At 42.3% G+C, this 21,038-nt stretch overlaps 1 protein-coding gene across 1 annotated transcript; it reads left to right on the top strand.

The window, feature by feature from the left end:
- Positions 1–699: 699 nt before the first annotated feature.
- adnpb (activity-dependent neuroprotector homeobox b) lies at positions 700–19,437 on the top strand. The gene is made up of 4 exons (XM_022208823.2): positions 700–1,214; positions 8,513–8,629; positions 12,318–12,410; positions 15,432–19,437. The coding sequence occupies exons 2-4, from the start codon at positions 8,522–8,524 to the stop codon at positions 18,402–18,404; spliced, it is 3,174 nt and encodes a 1,057-aa protein (XP_022064515.1). The 5' UTR covers positions 700–1,214; positions 8,513–8,521; the 3' UTR covers positions 18,405–19,437.
- Positions 19,438–21,038: the final 1,601 nt, after the last annotated feature.

Here is a 21,038-nt window from a genome sequence, read left to right as displayed (position 1 = left end):
AGTAAAAATATATTTTTTAAAAAATCTTATAAAAATTAGAAATAAATTATACATACTATGATTTAAAATGTACTAAAAATTGAAAATGCTCAATAAAATGTATAAAAATACTGTAATTAAAATGTGCTACAGCCACTTTAGAAGCATGAATTAAAGCTACCATGCATGTTTTGGATAGAGGGAGCTGGAACACCTGGATAAAACCCACACAGGTAAAGGTGAGAACATGCACACTCCTCACACAGAGGCTCCAGGTTACCTTCAGGTGTTGCTGTGTTTGGATTCAGTGTGCTTCACGGTATTTTCTGTTGCTGTTTCTCATTTTTCTTGCTGCTTTAAAATCTTCTTTATGACTGACCTGCTGCCCCTGTGCAGGAAAGTAGTCCCGGCCGCTCAGATCCTACAGCGCCACCTGCCGTTTGTTGTGCGGCTCCAGCTGAGTGCTGAGGCTCTGTGTGCATCCGACTCTCTGCAGGGGAGGAAGGGAGGGGGGAACGCCAGATGTAGCCACACTGCGCATGCGCCTCAGCCTTAGTAACCCACTCCAGGAGGACGCCCGCTGTCGGCCGCTTCCCGCCACTGCTGCGCCGGGTTGTTTACCCCACGGAGCCGGACGCAGAAACCCGAGGCCCCGCTGGAGCCTCACTGGCACGGAATAGATTAATTATTTCATCTTTTATTTCCTTAATTGGCCAAACTGATTGAGAAACCAATCAAGAGTTTTAATGAGCCGGGGCTCGCGAGGGGAGATTATTTATGCTAATCAAGTCGATGTCACTTCCGCCCCTTTTATTTGCGCCATTTTGGATAGGGCAGTTTCTCCGCTGGATGTGTATTGTCTGTCAGAGAGGAGAATGGGCTCAGCGTTATCGGCTGCCAGGCAATCATAGGCACCGTTGTCTCCGCCGGTAGTTGCTCCCCAGCACCGGGACATGTGTCCGCCCTCACCGCTCCGGAGAATGGACGCTTTGATTGTCTCATGAGGCTCGGAGGCTCCCGGCCACAGGGAAGAGGACAGCCCGTTGTCGGCGAGGGTTTGGAGGGTATACCGACGGCCGGGCGGCTGGCTGGCTCACTGGCTGGCTGGCTCTCCAGTTGTCACCTGAACGGATATAACCGAGATATCTGAGCGGGCAGAAAGTGTCCGCACGTCGCTTCACGCAGCCCGGAGGTGGCTCGTTTCACTCACACGGGAGCGCTGGATGTGAAAGCAGGTAAACTTGTGTGTCATAACGCCGCTGGGCTTCACCCTCCGGGCGGAGAGAGTTTGCTGCTAGCGGCGGCTACCTGCGGAGATGCGATGGGTGGCGGTGAACTACAGCTGAGGTAACTTGGCTGTCGGAACAGTCCGTTTTCTGGAAATAACGGCTGCGCTAAGTTCAGTCGCTACCCCCGGCTGGTTTGTTTACAACACTAGAACATATTATTAACGGAATTACGGACAGAAATGGCAGCTTTTAGTTCAAGCACAGTCTGTGTTGTTGGTGCGAGTTGAGCTAGCTTAGCATGCTAACCTAGCGCCGTGTGCCCCCATTCTTTGTCAGTGGCAGCAGCAGCTCCCTGCCAAAACCATCGATCCGGATTGTGCCAGATGTTGATCAGAGATGTTACGATGGGGTTTGTCTGTGTCCACACCGGAGCAGATTATCCAAACGTGGAGGGAAGCTGATGGAAGTGCAGCTGGTGTAGTTTTTCTGGTGTGTTGTGGCACAGGGTTTATGGGATCATGTGAGTTTTTTTTTCTGTGGAAAACCAAACATTTAAAGGTGACACTTGGGCTTGTGATGCTCTCACACCTTGATTAATAAGGTGTGACGTTATGATTGTAGTTAAAAACATCAACAAAAATATCTGTCTTCTTCAATGTGACATGTTTGGATACTTTGAATTTCCCCAAGTAGATGACTAACACATCTATCTATGTATCTATCCATCTATTGATCTATCTATCCTTTGATCTTTCTATGTATTGGTTTACTCTCAGAGCTCAACTTTTCCCACTAATGGCTGCAGACAGGTGTGCATTTTACGACTAACCTCTGTGCAACTTTTTGTTTTTCCTGCCATCACTGTAGATGTCACCTGAAGCTGCAAACACATTATAGGAGGAGAATCAGCTTTGAGGAAACCCGAGGCCTCTTGGTTTTTCTTCTTCTTCTTCTTGCTGTTTTTCACCACTGTAAAAGGGGGAAACCTGTTTTCTGCCAGCAGAGCCGACAGCAGCCTCCTCCTGCCTCTCCTCCCTCCCTCCCGTCTCCCTCCCTTTTCCTCCCACTCAGTCAGCCTCTCCTTGGCTTTTATTCCTCTCTCTCCCATTTATTTTTTTTTGCTTTGCTTCCTCCCCCTCCCATCCGTCGCCCCCTTCTTTCTCTCACCCTCTCTCATTTTCTCCCCCCTCTCTGAGCCTGTCTGTCCGACCTCCTTGCCTCCCTCCATCCCTTCCCCCTCTTCCACTTCCGTCGCTCGCTCTCCCTCCTCTCCCCTTTCCTCTCTCATCTCTCCCTCCCAACTCCCTCATCCCCTCCACCTCATCCTCTCTCTCCCTGTCTCTCGCCCTCCCCCCCACCTCTTCCCCGATCTCTCTCGCCTCCTTCTGTCCCTCCCCCTTCCTCCCTTCCAACATCCCTTTCCTCCCCCCTCTCCCTCCCTCCCTCTCCCTCCCTCCCTCCACTGCAGACATATTGTAGAGGCTGCTGCTGACTCAATAGGAGGCGCCATTCTGTGATGGCATTGCGAGGCGAGGGAGGAAAAAAAAGGGGGCAGGCAGAATATAGGTGGGCTTACATAATGGAGGCCTCTCTCTAGCGCCACCTATGAGCCATGGGAGGAAGCAGGGGGAAGCGTGAGATGGACGGACAGAATTGTCTCCTCGCCGGGTCACACAGCTGGTGGAACCTCACGTTGTTGTCCCCCTTTTCTTCTTCTGCTCTTTTCTAGAAAGTGAAACAAGCTGAGGTCTGCTGTTTGTCGGAGCTGTTGTCCTTCGAGGTTGTTGTGCATCCGTGACCTTTGACCTCACAACATTACAGCTTTGATCTGAATAGATGGAAGTACATTTATTGGGGTGTGCTTCTTCTGGCAAGCCGTGATTCTTTAAATAATCAGTCTGTCAGCGCTGATGATGATGACATGGGGAGCTAGTTGAACTGTATTCTGAGTGGAACCTGTGACTTGGCTTTTCTGTTTCCCTCCTTTGACCACTAACGTTTGGCTCAGCCAACTCAGATTAGATCTTCGAGAGAAAAAAATATATTTTTGTCTGTTCTTTTTTGGCCCACAATGCAAATGTATAACAGCAAATCAGTGAGCATAGCTTTGCGTAATATGAGTTTGTGTAAACTTGGCTTTTTAAATCATGAATCTATAGATTGTGTTCATTGAGTTGTAAATGGAAGGATGTTGGTTTAGCTTTAATTTGTATGGTAGCAGTGACTTGGCTTTTCTGTTAGCCACCTTTGACCGCCAAAGTTTGGTTCAGACGGGTCAGATCAAAACTTCGAGAGAAAAACAAGATAATTTTGCATGTTCTTTTTTAAGTAGTTTTAGTAGAAATCAGGCCCACAGTGCAAAAGTTGAACAGCAAATCATTGAGCTTAGCTTTATGTAGTATGACTAAGTGTAAATTTAGTTTTTTAAATCATGAACCTATAGATGATATTGATTGAGTGGTGAATGGAAGGATGTTGGTTTAACTTTGTTTTGTATGAAACTAGTGGATTTGTGTTCCCTTTGATTACTAAAGTTGGGTTGATTCAAAACTTTAGTCTGTTGTAATGAGAAAACACATAATTTTGTGCAAAGTATACCCATAAATCATTGAGTTTAGCTTCGTGTAATATGACAAATAATGATAGAAGTGAATAGAATTGGATTTGCTTCTTCTGGCAAACTGTGACTCTTTAAATGATGGACCAATAGATGGTGTTCATTGAACGATGAATGGGAGGATGTTGGTTTAGCTTTATTTTGTATGGTAGCAGTGACTTGGCTTTTCTGTTCGCCACCTTTGACCTCTAAGGTTTTGTTCAGCTGGGTCAGATCAGAACTTCAAGAGAAAAAAAGGTAATTTGTTTGTTCTTTTTTAGTAGTTTTAGTAGGAATCAGGCCCACAAGGCAAAAGTATAACTGCAAGTCATTGAGCTTAGCTTCATATAAACTCAGACTTTTTAAATCATGAACCTATAGATGGTGTTAATTGAATGATGAATGGGAGGATGTTGGTTTAGCTTTATTAGGGTCCGAGCATCGAATGGTGGCTCTTGAACCCATGCCCTAAAGCCAACAGGAAATCCGTCATTTTGAATTAAGTGTGAGAAATTTGGTGATTTTTGTCATTTTCAAGAGCTGTAAACTCACAGGGCGTCACTCCAGGAGACCTCAAATTTGGACAGTGTATACAACACGCCTCATGGTTGAAAACTTGTCACAATCGTCCGAGCAAGCCGAAGGGCGTTGCCATGGCGACCCTCTGAAGGTTGATGCTTCGCCATGAAACAGGAAGTGCTGTATAAATCCCCTCTTCATGCTCCAGTCTGCCTCAAACTTTACATGATTGGTCACAGTCCTGCCCGGATCACGTCCATATGCCAGTGTCCACTCATAGCACCACCTGCTGGTGAGGAAATGAGACCTTTTACACTTTGATGTACTATTGTTAGGTGGTTGTTCATATTCATGTTCGTTATTCTTTCATCCTTGTTGCACTGGCTCCCAGTTATTCCTGCCTCTTTATATCAGCTCCCAATGTGTTTCAACCTTGACAAACTGGTTCCTGGTCTGTTTTATCCTCTTTCTATTGGCTAGCCATATGTTTCAGCCTATTTAATCCGACTGCCAGTATGTTTCAGTCTTGTTGTATCGGCTTCCAATATGATTCATCCTCTTTACACAGGCTTCAATATATTTTGTCTTCTTTTTTAAAAAAAACAATGAAAGGATGTGGTTTTAGCTTTATTTTGTATGGAACCATTGGATTTGTCTTCCTGTTAGCCACTTTTGACCGTTAAAGTTGGATATGATCAAAACATCAGGATGTTGTAACCAAAAAAAGAAAATTTTGTGCATTTTTTGGGTAGCGTCATTAGACTTTAGGTTCATAAATTAAAAGGCTAGCTGCAAATCACTGAGTTTAGCTTCGTGTGATATGTTGGATAATGATGGACGTGGATTTCATTCTTCTGGCACACTGTGGCTCTTTAATGATGTACCTATAGATGGTGTTCATTGAATATTGAATGGAAGGATGTTGGTTTAGCTTTATTTTGGATGGAACCATTGGGTTTGTCTTCCTGTGAGCCACCTTTGACCGCTAAAGTTGGGTCGGCTCAAAACTTCAGGATGTTTTAACCAAAAAAATTACATTTTGTCAGGTCTTTTTGGTAGCATCATTAGACTTTGGATTCTGAAAATAAAAGCATAACAGCATATTATTGAGCTTAGCTTCATGTCATATGATGAATAATGATAGAAGTGAATTTAATAGCATTAGCTTCTTCTGGCAAACTGTGACTCTTCAAATAATAAGTCTATTGATATTGATAATGGTGTGATGAATGAGAGGATGCTGGTTTGTCTTCCTGTTAGCAACGTTTCACCGCTAGATTTGGGTTAAAAGAGGTCAGATCAAAACTTCTGTATGCTATAACTAAAAAAAATAGAATTTTGTCAAGTCTTTCTTTGTAGCTTTAGTAGACATGAGGCTCACATTACAAAACCAGGTCATTCCACCTCAGTTCTAGCCTAGCCGTGCTCCACCCAGGTCTGAAGATGCAAGGGTCTAGGAACTCTTGACAGGGAGGGAGGAGGGCTAAAAGGTTGTCTTTCAAATCACTCTGCAGCAATTGGATAGGTATACAACCAATCAGCGCAACGAATAGGCTGACATAGTTCCTAGAGCGCCGGAAATCAGAGGATGCGGGCGTTCGGCGAAGCCTTATTTATACAGTCAATAGGTGAAGCTCATAGCCTAGCCGCGCTAGACAACCCACGGCAACGAATTTAATTCTCTGCCAGGGTCGGTCTCGTTACCCTCGGTAAGCCTCGAGGTGGGATGCTCATAAAATTGTGCGCAGCCATCTTCTTGTCTATCCTTGTTTCTATGGTCGTTTCCGGTTGTTTCTGTCAGAATCATCGCGTCTCTGTCGTCACTTAGTTACTCCCGCCTTCTGACTCTACACTTCATGGTGATTCGTCGGCCAGTTTTAGGAGCATCCAACCTCGAGGCTTACCGAGGGTAACTAGACCCACCCTGGCAGAGAATTAAATTTGTTGCCGTGGGTTGTCTAGCGCGGCTAGGCTACCTCAGTTCATCATATTTAAAAAATAAATAAATAAAAGTCCACACCTGACCTTCTCATATGTGTCAGCGTTTTTTTTGTCTGTGCATGTTAGTAAGTAAATTTTTTGCCTTGTATTTTTCGCACTAGTCTGTGGATCAATGAAGTGTCATAACTTCAGAATTACATTGGATAGAGTCTTGAAATCTTGCAGGTTCACTGATATGTAGATCTGGTCTTCAGTGGTACAACCTTGTTTTGATAGAATAATACAAACCAGTTATCTGATTATTTAAATACGTGGAGTCTCGGAGGAAACAGAAACATTGAATTTTTTTAACCATATTGACATAATCATAGAACTGGTTTGTATTATTCTATCAAAGCAGGTTTGTACCATTAAAGACCACATGTACATATCAGTGGACCTGCAAAATACCAGGACTCTAACTACATTGTTTCTCCAGTTATGGCTCTTCAAACATTAATTGGCTCAAAGAAAACTAGAAAAGCACTCAGAGAGAGCAGTACTCCTCCAAGGCTGTCTATTCCCCCATACGACATTGTTAGAAATGCAGCATTTGTTTATTATTGATGATCAGGAATCATGGCAACATAGAACGTGTCCATTTAATATAGATGAGCCCACAAACACAATGACCTTACACTGAGCACAGGCATGTGTCATGCATGTGTTCATTATGTACGGAGACGGACTCACGGGACCTAAATATGTAGCAGGCGGCGGGAATTGATGGGACTCAGAAACACACCCCATCATTTAATCAATTGTTCCTTGAATCATTTCTGGTGGATAAGTCCTGATAAGTCCTCAGTGGTGGATTTGTAGTAGGATCACAATCATGTGATCATCAGCAGGCAGCTGATGTAGTGTTCGCTTGTTGTCATGGTTACAGTGACGCTGTGCCGCTATCTGGCAATGATACAGAAATCTTTAACAAATCCATGGATCCAGACTATAAGCTGCATCACTGCCAAAATCTAGTCACTTGGTCTTTGTGTCATTTCTGACCTTCCCAGAAAATTTCATCCAAATCCGTTACTGTGTTTTTGAATAATGTTGCTAACAGACAGACAGACGGGTGGACAAACATACGTCGATCATCACATAAGTCTGCTGCGTTCCTTGGTGGAATAATTACACAAAAATTGACAAGACTGCACCTTGTTTCAGAAGTCATAACTCCAAAGCTAATGCCACCTGTGAGCCCGTATTTCACATACGATCAACTCAAACATTCACCACTTTTTTAAATATAATCTGTCAGGTTGAAGATGGTGAGGTGTGGAGCGTTTGGTGAGTTGAGGCAGAATGACCCAAAAGCAACTCGTCGAGTTTAGCTTTGTGTAAACAAAGCTCCCTCAATAACAACACTTATTTTTTACATTCGATGTTACTAATGCATGGTGTGTCTTTGCCGCTGTGTTTCTGCACGTCTTTGCACGTTGCTGACGTGTGAAAGAGTGTGAGCCAGCGGCAGCGCTGTGCGTCTCGTCACCAGTGTGGGGGAGCATCCTTGTGCACATGAACGACGCATCCAACACGATGACCCACTCATAAAATGATCCCGCTCCGTAGCGCTGCTGCAGTTCAAAAACTCCACAAGGTGCCTTTTTATGTTTTGTCACTATGGAGTTTGAAAAGGTTTTCTGGAACCGTGTTTGTGTCAGCCTGTTACACTCTTTGTTGTGGGTTGGAAGCTTTGCTACCAGGCCAGGGAGACAGGAAAAGCACAGGTGTGTAGTTTTTAAAATTAAACTTGGCTGCTTTTGTCTTGGGGTTCTTGTATTGTCCGTACTGTCACATCCTACTGGGACTGTGGAATGGAGCAGAGCCACCACTAATGCTGCTCACACACCTGTGGTTTAGCAGTAAGAGGGCATATTCTGGCTCCGTAATCTATTGCAGAATAACCTCCTGACCAGGTGACTCTTCCTACAAATGGTACAATGACTTGCTGTCTGTAATTATGTTTTAATGCCAAAAGTATTAATTTAACAGATGGTTAATAGTTTCAAGGCCTTTTGAGCACAGCTTCCTTTTTAAACTGTTAATTATGAAGTGAAGCCAAAGGTCAGGAAATAAACGGTTAACTTGCTGTTTCTAAACGAGAGTTAGCTGTTTGTTTCCCGACCCTCAGCTTCAGTTACCAGACACCTGTCCAGATTCCACCTCCACCTGCTGACGACGTCCTGTTTGTGTGTTTTCTATCCAGGCAGGCAGAATGTTCCAGCTCCCCGTCAACAACCTGGGCAGTCTGCGGAAAGCGAGGAAAAATGTCAAGAAGGTCCTGGGAGACATTGGCCTGGAATTCTGCAGAGATCACCTGGAGGTACGCAGGCGTTTTTACACTTTACAGCAGGGTGTCAAACATGAGGCCCGTGGGCCAAAACCGGCCCTGATCATAAAGTAAAATTGTTCTTTTGTCATTTTGCGTCTCATTTTTGTCTGACTTTTGTCATTTATCTCATGTTTTTGTTGTTTTGTTTCTCTTTTTTGTTCATTTTTGTCTCATTTGTGTAATTTTTTTGTCTTGTTTTTGTCATTTTGTTTCTAATTTTTCTAATATTTTGTCTAATTTTTGTTGTTTTTGTCATTTTTTGTCTGACTTTTGTCATTTTTCTTGTGTATTTCTCGTTTTGTTTCTCACTTCTGTCTTTTTTGTTTTGTCTTGTTTTTATCGTTTGTCTATTTTTTGTTGCTTTCTAACCTCTTGGCTAAGTTTTTGTGTGTTTATTTTTGTTTTGTGTGATTTGTCTCATTTTTTGTGGTTTTATTTCTTGTTTTGGCTTGTTGTGTCTCGACTTTGTAAAGTGTAAAAATTACAGAGAGGCCATTAACTGCAGATTGTTAATTTGTAAAACTTTAAATTTCAAATCATTTCTAGACCATGACAAGTTGTTTTGATCATAAAGTAAAATACTAGATTGTTCATTGTTCTTTTCTGTCTCATTTTTCTAATGTTTTGTCTTGTTTTTGTTTGTTTTTTTGTCTGATTTTAGTCGTTTGCCTCACGTTTTAGTCGTTTTCTCGTCTTTTTGTCGTTTTGTGTTTCCTTTTTGTCTCGCTTGTGTTGTTTGTCGTTTTTTGTTTTGTTTCTCACTGTTGTCATTTTTGGTCTCATTTTTTGACTTTTTGTGTCTTGTTTTTGTCATTTAGTGCCTCGTTTTGTCATGTTTTGACCTGTTTTTGTTGGATTTTTTTGTCTTTTTTGTCTTTTTTTTGTCGTTTTCATCATAAAGGAATCATTCACTTCCAGATAGCTGTGACTAAATGTTTCGTTCCTTTGTAGACATTCTGTGATCTGGAAGTTTTCATGTGTAAATGATGGCATAAAGTTGTTGAAATTGAATATATATATATTTTTTAAAGAAATTTCAGGTTGTTGATAATGTTTTGTAAAAAGATAATTCCTTAAATGTGAATATATTTGGACTAAAACAAAGGCTAGATTAGGAGTTGTGGTCATTTCTAGGTTATTATGCTGTGATTTTACTGGTCACTGGAGATCAAATGAAGCTGAATGTGACTCTAAACTAGAATGAGTTTGACACCGCTGGTTTACAGTGTTTTCAGCTGTTTATTAGGAAGCTTCCAGAGTTCCTTACTTTATTCTTATTCCCACAGCAGCACATTTTTCCCCTTTTGGAAGCATACGGATCAGTTAATTTGGCTGTGTGCTTGTGAGGATTCGACAGTGAGGTCTCTGTAACTGCTACATGAATGTAGATGATGAATTACGGTGTGAATTTATGAACTGGATTCTCGTAACGTAGCAGTTACAGTATTGTGGTCGGCCTCGCTGACACCGTGCCCTCGTTCTGTTACGCCTCACTTAGCGCTGGAGGAAGATGCTCTCATGGTTTAAGAGCAGAAATCGAGCAGAGTTCAGCTTCCAGTTGTGTGAAACGCATAAAAATCCTGGACACAAACAAGGAGAATTATGCAGATTTGCTCACATTAGATGGAGTTTTAGACGTACAAAATAATAAACGTGTTCTTCATTCAGACACGACAACTGTGAACCAGAAACCAAACTATTGACTTATTTTCCAGTCCCAACATTATATCAACATGTTTCCCAGGAGACATTAAGCTCAACCTTATGAAATAGCCTTAAAAAATAGAAAAGCTGGACTCCTCTGTCTAATCAGCGTTTGACTGGAATAAAAAGCAGTAGAGGAACATTTTGGAGTCTTGAATATCAACAAATCTGTTGCCTACAGTTCCACAGAAACCGTCTTGTCGTCCCGGTGTGAAGGTGCATCGTCACAAACAGAAATATTTCCCCATCTCTACATACACACGTGGACAAAATTGTTGGTACCCCTCAGTTAAAGAAGGAAAACCCACAATTCTCACTGAAATCACTCGAAACTCACAAAAGTAACAATAAATAAAAATTTATTGAAAATTAAATAATCAAAATCAGCCATCACTTTTGAATTGTTGATTAACATAATTATTTAAAAAAACAAACTAATGAAATAGGGCTGGACAAAAATGATGGTACCCATAACTTAATATTTTGTTGCACAACCTTTTGAGGCAATCACTGCAATTAAACGATTTCTGTATTTGTCAATGAGCGTTCTGCAGCTGTCAACAGGTATTTTGGCCCACTCCTCATGAGCAAACAGCTCCAGTTGTCTCAGGTTTGATGGGTGTCTTCTCCAAATGGCATGTTTCAGCTCCTTCCACATATGTTCAATGGGATTCAGATCTGGGCTCATAGAAGGCCACTTTAGAATAGTCCAACACTTTTCTCTCAGCCATTCTTGGGTGTTTTTGGCTGTGTGTTTTGGATCGTTGTCCTGTTGGAAGACCCATGACCTGCGACTGAGACCAAGCTTTCTGACACTAGGCAGCACATTTCTCTCCAGAATGCCTTGATAGTCTTCAGATTTCATCGTACCTTGCACACTTTCAAGACACCCTGTGCCAGATGCAGCAAAGCAGCCCCAAAACATTACTGAGCCTCCTCCATGTTTCACCGTAGGGACAGTGTTCTTTTCTTCGTATGCTTGGTTTTTGAGTCTATGAACATAGAGTTGATGTGCCTTACCAAAAAGCTCCAGTTTGGTCTCATCTGTCCAAAGGACATTCTCCCAGAAGCTTTGTGGCTTGTCAACATGCATTTTTGCAAATTCCAGTCTGGCTTTTTTATGAGTTTTTTTCAGCAGTGGTGTCCTCCTTGGTCATCTCCCATGAAGTCCACTTTGGCTCAAACAACGACGAATGGTGCGATCTGACACTGATGTACCTTGGCCTTGGAGTTCACCTTTAATTTCTTTGGAGGTTGCTCTGGGCTCTTTGGATACAATTCCAACGATCCGTCTCTTCAATTTGTCATCAATTTTCCTCTTGCGGCCACGTCCAGGGAGGTTGGCTACTGTCCCGTGGGTCTTGAACTTCTGAATAATATGAGCCACTGTTGTCACAGGAACTTCAAGCTGTTTAGAGATGGTCTTATAGCCTTTACCTTTAAGATGTTTGTCTATAATTTTTTTTCGGATGTCCTGGGACAATTCTCTCCTTCGCTTTCTGTTGTCCATGTTCGGTGTGGTACACACCTTTTCACCAAACAGCAGGGTGACTACTTGTCTCCCTTTAAATAGGCAGACTGACTGATTATGAGTTTGGAAACACTTGTGATGTCAATTAAATGACACACCTGAGTTAATCATGTCACTCTGGTCAAATAGTTTTCAATCTTTTATAGAGGTACCATCATTTTTGTCCAGGCCTGTTTCATTAGTTTGTTTTTTAAATAATTATGTTAATCAACAATTCAAAAGTAATGGCTGTTTTTGATTATTTAATTTTCAATAAATTTTTATTTATTGTTACTTTTGTGAGTTTCAAGTGATTTCAGTGAGAATTGTGGGTTTTTCCTTCTTTAACTGAGGGGTACCAACAATTTTGTCCACGTGTGTATGTCTCAGATATCTGCAGATGTTTTCTCCTGATTGGTTGCATCTTTGTTGAATCTTGTATTAATTCTGAATTCTTTTTGTCAGGACTATAAAGACTTCACTCCTCCTGAGGTGTACATAAAGCACACCAGCTGGGAGGATGTGTGCATGTGGGAGCCGTCGCATACCAAAGTCCAGGTTAGTGACGTCCTCACATATTTTCCTGTGATTCTGTCGTATTATTGTTTGTTTATTGTTTGTTTATTTGTTTATTTCACAATTTTATTTACATTCATATTATATGTTGTTTTTTAAGTTGTGAAAAAATGAACTTCCAAAAAGCTCACGCTTACAGACAGGGGTCCATGTCCACCCTTCCACCAGTTAACAGTCTGTGAAATGAGGAACAGCTTGTCAACACCAAAGTGCACCCATAAACCATAATTAAATAACACAAAATTAAATATATATACATACACATATTCATATGCACATATACATAAGATATAGAAGCAATACATGAAGACAGCGTGTCCTGCTTTTCAGTTAAATGTAATAAACACAAATGTTTATAATGATAAGACTTTTGAGGTGAATCCTAAACAAAGTAAACACTTATTCGTCTCTTTCTTTTTTTTTTTTTAATGTAGTATTCATTTAGTTATATATCTCCCCAATAGTTGATTTTTGAGTTGCCTTTTAAATATTGACAATGTAGAGGATTGTGTTAGATTGTTGTTCAACTCATTCCATATTTGTGGACCATTGTAACATATACTGTATTTAGTACAGGTCATTGTTCTATCCTTACCATGTAAAAGATGCTTATTTCTGGTTTCATATGGGTGAGAGGATGAGTGAATGGGAATAAGTTTACATAAATCAGTGTTCAATCCATGGACAACATTATACATTGTGCAAGCAATGCTATAGATGTTACGTTCAGGAAGCTTCAATAGGCCACATCTATGGAAGAGAGGATTTCAGGGACAATTTCGCATAGACCATGTAATTGCTCTTACAGCTTTCTTTTGTAATATTAGGAGTTTGTTTGTATAGGTAGGATGTGTATTATTCCAGATAAAGTTACAGTAAATCAAATGAGACTCAAACAAAGATATATACAACGATAAAAGAGCATCAAAAGGAAGTAAGTGTCTAATTTTGAAAAAAATACCAGCAATTTTTGATAATTTTTTAACAAGTTCATTTATATGTGTTTTAAATTTTATAAATTGGTCAATATAAACTCCCAAGAATTTAATGGAATCAACTTTAGCAATAGCTCTGCCGTCAGTAGTTATGTTCATGTCATAATCTTCTACTCGACTGCTAGAACGGGAGACAATGTGAAAGGTCTTACTGACATTTAATGATAACTTATTACATTTAAACCAGGTGTTAACCTTCGCTAATTCCCTATTTAAATTATTTTCAAGCTGGTCAATGTCCTCATGTGACACAAAAAGATTTGTGTCGTCTGCAAAAAGGATTTTATGAATATCAGTTGAGCAGTTTACAAAATCGTTAACGTAAGCAATAAACAATTAAGGTCCCAGAATGGAGCCCTGAGGGACACCATATTCTATATTTGCCATTTTAGAGTTAGCATCTTCTAAGTTTACATATTGCTGTCTTCCATAGACATAGTCCTTGAAGAGCAATACCCCTGACACCATAGTGCGATAATTTACCGAGTAAAATTGAAAAATCTATAGTGTCAAATGCCTTTGAGAGATCGAGAAATACACCAACACCAACTTCGCCTCTCTCAAAAGCATCATTAATTTTTTCAACAAGATCTAAAGTAGCCATGCTTGTGTTTCTGTTTTTCCTAAAGCCGTATTGTGAGGAAGTTAATATACTATATTTATCAAGGTAACTTACAAGTCTGGAGTATACCACTCTTTCAAGTACCTTTGACATGGTTGGCAAAATTGATATTGGTCTATAATTTTGAATGTCGTTTTTATCCCCAGACTTGTATATTGGTATAATTTTTGCCACTTTGGCCTGAGTAGGAACAATACCATATTGTAATGATAAATTAATAATGTGTGCTAGTGGCTCGGCTATGACGTTCACAATGGCTTTAAGAATCATGCTACTGATTCCATCGGCACCAGCCGTGTAGGAACTCTTCATTTTTGTAATGATGTTTATTATCTCATATTTGCAAGTGGGTTTGAGGTAGCCTGAGCTAGAATAAGAATTTTGCAAGTAATCTCTATAGGTTCCTCCTCTAGGTTGCTGAATTTGTTGGGATAGTTTTTTTCCAACCGTAGCAAAGAAATTATTGAAGTCATTTGCTATGTAGTCTAACTTATTGTAATTATCTGTTTGGGGTTGCTCTACAATGTCAGGGATAAGAGGTAATTTGTTATTACGGCCAAGAACTTCATTCAACACCTTCCACGATTTCTTCTGATCCCCAGATGCTTTTTTGAGTTGATAGGTGAAATAGTTTTGTTTACTAGATCTTATTAAACTTGTTAATTTATTCTTGTATTTTGTGTATGTCATTTTATTAATAGAGTTTGGATCCATCCTATATTGTTTGTACAGTTTGTCCTTGTGTTTGATAGATTTTAGAATTCCATTTGTAATCCATGGATGTTTTTTCTTGTTTTGCTTAATATTCTTTTCAGGAATAATTATGTTTATAGAGTTAATGATTTCATCAATTAAATAATCATAAGCATAATTGGGGTCAGTGGTATTATATATTGCATCCCAACTTTTTGTTAGAAGATGTTGATTAAAGTTTGTCAGGATTTTATTATTAAGAATTTTTACTTTCCTTTTTACACGTGGATTCTGGACTCTTTTAGCCCAATTTGTAAAAAATACAATAGGGTAGTGATCTGAAGTGTCAGATATAATGACAGCTGATTCACAACCAATGTTTTCAATATTAGTTATTATGTTATCAATGACTGACTTACTTTTTCCTTTAACACGTGTATATTTATCAACTGTTAGATGAAATGAAGAAGAGTAAAGGACATTTAAAAAGTCCTTAACTCTTGTATCCTTTTCGAAATGTCGATGTTAAAGTCACCCATAATAACACAAGTTTTACTGTTCTGATTTATAGTGAGGAGAAGATTATCAAAATGGACTTATTGTGAGGTTTGCCGACGTCACAGCAGCATAAAACTGTATGAATGCACTGTGTTTTATGTCTCATGAAGTCTTTCCTCCTCTCTGTATCTCCAGGACTACAGATCAAAGCCTTTCTGCTGCTCCGGCTGCCTCTTTTCATCCAAGTACTTCTCTGCATACAAGAGCCACTTCCGTAACGTCCACAGCGAGGACTTTGAGAACAACATTCTGCTCAACTGCCCCTACTGCACTTACAATGGCAACAAAAAAACTCTGGAAACACACATTAAACTGTTCCACATGCCCAATAACACCGTGCGGCAGGGCCCCGGTGGGATGGTGGCGGGAGCTGGTGGGATCATGATGAAGGACGGTGTGCTGAAGAGGAGCGGGGACAGTGTGGAGCAGGCGGTGTACTACTGCAAGAAGTGCACCTACAGGGACCCTTTGTACAATGTGGTGCGAAAGCACATCTACCGGGAACACTTTCAGCAGGTGGCCCAGCCCTACATTGTGAAGCCTGGAGAGAAAGCAAACTCTCAGAATGGTGGCAGTACGGACGGTAGTAACACAAACAATGTAAACAGCAACCAGATTCACTGCAAGAAGTGTCTGTTTGTTCCACGGACCTACGAGGCGCTGGTCCAGCACGTCATTGAGGACCACGAGAGGATCGGCTACCAGGTGACCGCCATGATCGGACACACCAGCGTGATCGTCCCCCGTCCCAAACCCATCATCATGATCCCCCCCAAAACACAAGGAGACAAGACCATCATCGGGATGGGCCCTAAAGGCGCCGTCATGGCAACCACCAGGTCGACTGGCTCGCAGCACCTGAGCCGAGTCGTCATCGCTTCAAAGACCGGCTTCAATTCTCAGAGTCTTCTGTCTGGGATGAAACATGATGCGATAGGATTAAAGGCCGGATCCATGCAGCCGTTCTCCATCGGAAACCAGCAGGTGAGGGTTTCTTTACCGGGGAACGCCCAGGTTTCTGTGCCGCAGCAGTCACATGCAGCAAAGCAGCTTATTTCTGGAGGCAGCCTGCGGAGTCCAGTGGTCGTTGGTTCCTCCTCCTCACTCAAATCCAACCCGCTGGGTTCACGTGTCCAGGCAGCAGCTACAACCGTGGCCTCCGTCACGGCCAAGAAAGGCTCCTCGGTGCTCGGCACGTCCTACACCCAGAAGTGGAAGATCTGCACCATCTGCAATGAGCTCTTCCCAGAGAACGTTTATAGTTCTCACTTTGAGAAAGAGCACAAAGCGGAGAAGGTGCCTGCTGTGGCAAACTACATCATGAAGATCCACAACTTCACCAGCAAGTGTCTCTACTGCAACCGTTACCTGCCCAGCGACACGCTGTTGAACCACATGCTGATCCACGGTCTGTCCTGCCCTCACTGTCGCGCCACCTTCAATGACGTGGAGAAGATGGTGGCTCACATGCGGCTGTCGCATCCAGACGAGAGGGTCGGCCCACGAACCGACTCTCCTCTGACCTTTGACCTCACGCTGCAGCAGGGGAATCCCAAAAATGTTCAGTTGATCGTCACTACATACAACATGAGAGACGCTCCGGAGGAGTCAGTGGCGTTTCACGCTCAGAACAACAACACCTCCATGTCCTCAGCCTTGTCTGCTTCTCTGCTATCAGCCAAGAGGTTACTGCCTCAGCATCCGCCCAAAGCACCTTCAGGAGCCACCGATGGAGCTCCAGCTAAGAGCGCTCCTCAGGCCTCGGTGCCCTACAAGAGGGATGTGGGCAAAACACTGTGTCCTCTTTGCTTCTCCATCCTCAAGGGCCCCATCTCAGACTCTCTGGCCCACCACCTGAGGGAGAGGCACCAGGTGATCCAGACAGTCCACCCCGTAGAAAAGAAACTCACCTACAAGTGTATTCACTGTCTGGGGGTTTACACCAGCAACATGACGGCCTCCACCATCACGCTACACCTGGTGCACTGTCGAGGTGTCGGGAAATCCCAGAACGGACAGGACAGCCGAGCGGCTCATTCCTCTCGGGTCGTCCCGGCCCCGAGCAGCGCTCTCAAACGGTCCAGCTTCGATAGTTCTGACACTAGTGCACCAAAACGAAGGAGGCCTGGCCCTCCTGGGGAACGGGCCCACCCTCGGGACAGCAACGGTCCGTCAGCGTTCGTAGAGAATCCTGACGAGCCCGTGGTTCTAGCTCTGGACCCCAAAGGACATGAGAACCAGTCGTATGAATCCAGGAAGGCTTTTTTAACTCTCTATTTCAACCGGGCGCCGTATCCGACGCAGCGGGAGGTGGAGAAGCTGGCGTCCAGTCTGTGGCTGTGGAAGTCCGACATCTCCAGCCACTTTGTGAACAGGAGGAGGAAATGTGTGCAGGAGTGTGAGAGCCAGGGCTCCAGCGTGCTGCTGGGCTTCAGCATGCACGAGCTCAGCAAAGTGAGCCACGAGCTGGCGTTCGCTCAGGGCGGCTCGTACGAGGGCCGGCAGAGCAAACGGCGGACGTCCAGGACGCGCATGGGTTTGTCGGAGGAGGCGCTGCAGAGACACAAAGAGCTGGTGGCTGCTAACGGAGCTCCGGAGGGGAAGCCGGCCCGGAGCGTGGACAGCACCAAACCGCCCGGCCCGAGTCCCAACTGTGCCAGCAGAGACCAAACCAAGACAATCAACAGCCTCTTACCACAGAAAATGCCTCTAGACCTCTCCGAGCCCATCGCCATCGACTCTGACAGCGATGAGGAGGAGCAGCAGAAGGATAGCAAGGAACTGGAGGGAGAGGCGCGTCGCCATGGTAACCGTCAGCTTACTGGAGCTCAGGAGAGAACGGAGCCAAGGACAGGGGCCAAGATGGTTTCAGATCTGGACGACATGTCAGACGATGACGACGACGATGATGAAGACGACGAGGATGACGAGGACGATGATGATGAGGATGAAGGAGGACACGTGGAGAACGGCTTCGGGCCGGCGGAGGGCTCAGGACGGCCGGCTGCTACAGGAAGAGACACTCTGCCCATCATCATCCCCAAGTTTGTTCCATCGTCTGCACGGAGCAGCAGAGATGGAGCCCAGCTGGGCAAACAGCAGGTCTGACGGAGGAAGATACAAAAAAAAGATAAAAGACTCACAGTCAGAGAGACGCTGAAGGTTTGATTCACGCCAACAAATCTGCCTCGAACGAAGTGAAGGACGCTGAAGAACGCCAAACAAGCCATCCAATGACATGCAGAGGCAGGACTGTACGAGCAGCTAGGATCCGTGTAAAGATCTGTGAACTCAATTTTAATGTTTTTTTTCCCCCTCAAGCGGTCAGAGACAGTGAAGTTACACCAAACAAACAGACAAAAGAAGTTTTCTGCCTTCTGGATCCTTTACTACGCTGAGATAAGGAGTTATTAACGTTGATTCAGCCGCCGAGCCTCTGAGCGGGGCTGGAAACGTTGAGTTGTTTTGAGGTGTAGCTCTGAAGCTGACCGGATAATCCATTGTTTTTCATGTAGTTAAATACCCAGCTAGCTAGTGTAAATTTGTACAGTCTTTTAGACATGTTTGGACAGACGTTGCCGTACATGTACCCTAAATATTTGCTATTACCTGTGTGTAAGGTAGCCTCATATGTTCTACATCGTATGCTTAACAATAGGTGTCGCTTTGGTGGCTGGTATTTTCTCATGTTTATTTTTTAACAAAAACAAGTTTTTTTTTTGTTTTGCAAAATAATATATCTATATATAAATGAAATAACAGTTTTGTTTTTGCTTTTATCCTGATTAGATTTTATTTTTTTATGTTTTCTTTTTTTATGGTTTCTCTGACCTATTCTCCTCGTCTCTCCGTATAAAGGAGCATTTCATCTTGTTTTCGCAGCCTTTCTGCTCATTAGCCGCCACTCTGCTCTACTTGCTTTCTATTTCCACCACTTTAGCTCGATGTTTCTTTTCCTCCATGAGACTGCACAGTAACCACCGATACTGACATCCGCAAAAAGTGAAAGCCTTTTTCTTTTTTCTTTTCCCAAGAAAGGTAGTTGTGTTTAATATGTGTTCTTTGAATTGTGTGTATTTGTTTTATGTTTTCATTTTTCATTTATGAACAATAAAGTGCTGTAATTGTGCTTCTCACAGAACCGGTGGAGACGCTGTTTTCTTCAAGAACACATGAATTTAGCCACGAAAATGATCACTTTTTTCTGTTTGTTTTGCTTGTTTTGATGCAAATATTGAATCTGCACTTGATGCTAAGTTAATGTCACATTCCAGAGACCAAAACAAAACACACAAGCTGCTAAACCCGCTTTTTTCAATTGAGTAGAGACTCAAAATTGTCCATATTGACTCAATTATTGTCGTTTTGAACAAATTTTCAGTAGTTTTCAATGGTTATTCAATCTTTTTTGACATTTTTTTGTTACTTTGGGCAAATTTTGAGTGAATTCAGGCACACGATTCAAGTTAATTTCAACAATTTTAGACTGAGCACTAAATAAAATGCACTGCATCAATAGAATAAATGCAGCATGACTCAGAAACAGTGAACAGAGGAGCAAGTTGTTGGAGATTCGTTCAGCGTGGTGAAGCATCTTTCTCCACATGATGTCCAGAGACTCAATATTGGCTTAAAAGTTGTCCCAAAATGATTCAAATTGCCCATAATATCTCAAATATTGTAATTTTGAACAATTTTGGTGTCATTTTCAACAAGTTTCAAATAGTTTCTTGACAATAGTTAGTTTGGACCAATTTTGAATCACTCTGAGCAATTTGACAAGACTTTGGGCAAGTTTCAAGTTATTTTGGACGATTTAAGACTGAGAGGAAAAGGATCAGTCAGAAAGGTCTCCAGATCATTTGCTGAGAAAATGTTTAGTTTTATGAAACAGTGCTTGTCCTTGAAGTGAAATGATGAAAAGTGACTCGTGGTGATGGTTCAGAAGTTTGTTTTTTAGGAGTTGTGCGCCTCAAAGATTGAGATCAAGGCTGCACTTTTGGACGTCTGTTTTTATCTCCAGTCAAATGTTAAAAATGCAGCTTGCAAAACGCATTCTGTTGAAATGACGCATCTAGTAAGAAAAGAATGCATTTTTAAAACTACATGGACTGATAAGGACTTACTGTTTTACCTTTACTGTTAAGTAGACGATTTAATGTGGAGCTTCCAGGGTTAATGAATGAGTCGTCAGTGTGATTCAGAGGAGATACAAGCAGATCACAAAGGAAGACATCAGAGGTTCAAACTCATTTTAGTTCAGGTTCCACATTTAACCCAATCTGATCTCCAGTGACCAGAAAATTCACAGCATAATAGCTTAGAAATAACCACAACTCCTGATTATTACTTTGTTTTAGTGCAAAAAAGTTCATTCTTCACATGTAAAGAATTATCTTTTCACAGAACATTATTAACCTAAAATTTCTTCAGAAAAATAAGTTCATTTTCAACAACATTCAGCCCCAGGCTGCACCGTGCAGTAGTGGTTAGCATTTTTGCCTTGCAGCAAGAAGATCCCCGGTTCAAATCCCGGCCTGGGATCTTTCTGCATGGAGTTTGCATGTTCTCCCTGTGCATGTGTGGGTTTTCTCCGGGTACTCCGGCTTCCTCCCACAGTCCAAAAACATGCTGAGGTTAATTGGTTACTCTAAATTGCCCGTAGATGTGAATGTGAGTGTGATTGTGTGTCTGTATATGTAGCCCTGTGACAGACTGGTGACCTGTCCAGGGTGTCCCCTG

This window comes from Acanthochromis polyacanthus, chromosome 6, assembly GCF_021347895.1.
Source record: "Acanthochromis polyacanthus isolate Apoly-LR-REF ecotype Palm Island chromosome 6, KAUST_Apoly_ChrSc, whole genome shotgun sequence".
Lineage (NCBI taxonomy): Eukaryota > Metazoa > Chordata > Actinopteri > Pomacentridae > Acanthochromis > Acanthochromis polyacanthus.
The sequence above is the reverse complement of the archived record's forward strand: the minus strand, read 5'-3'. Positions and strand labels throughout refer to the sequence as shown.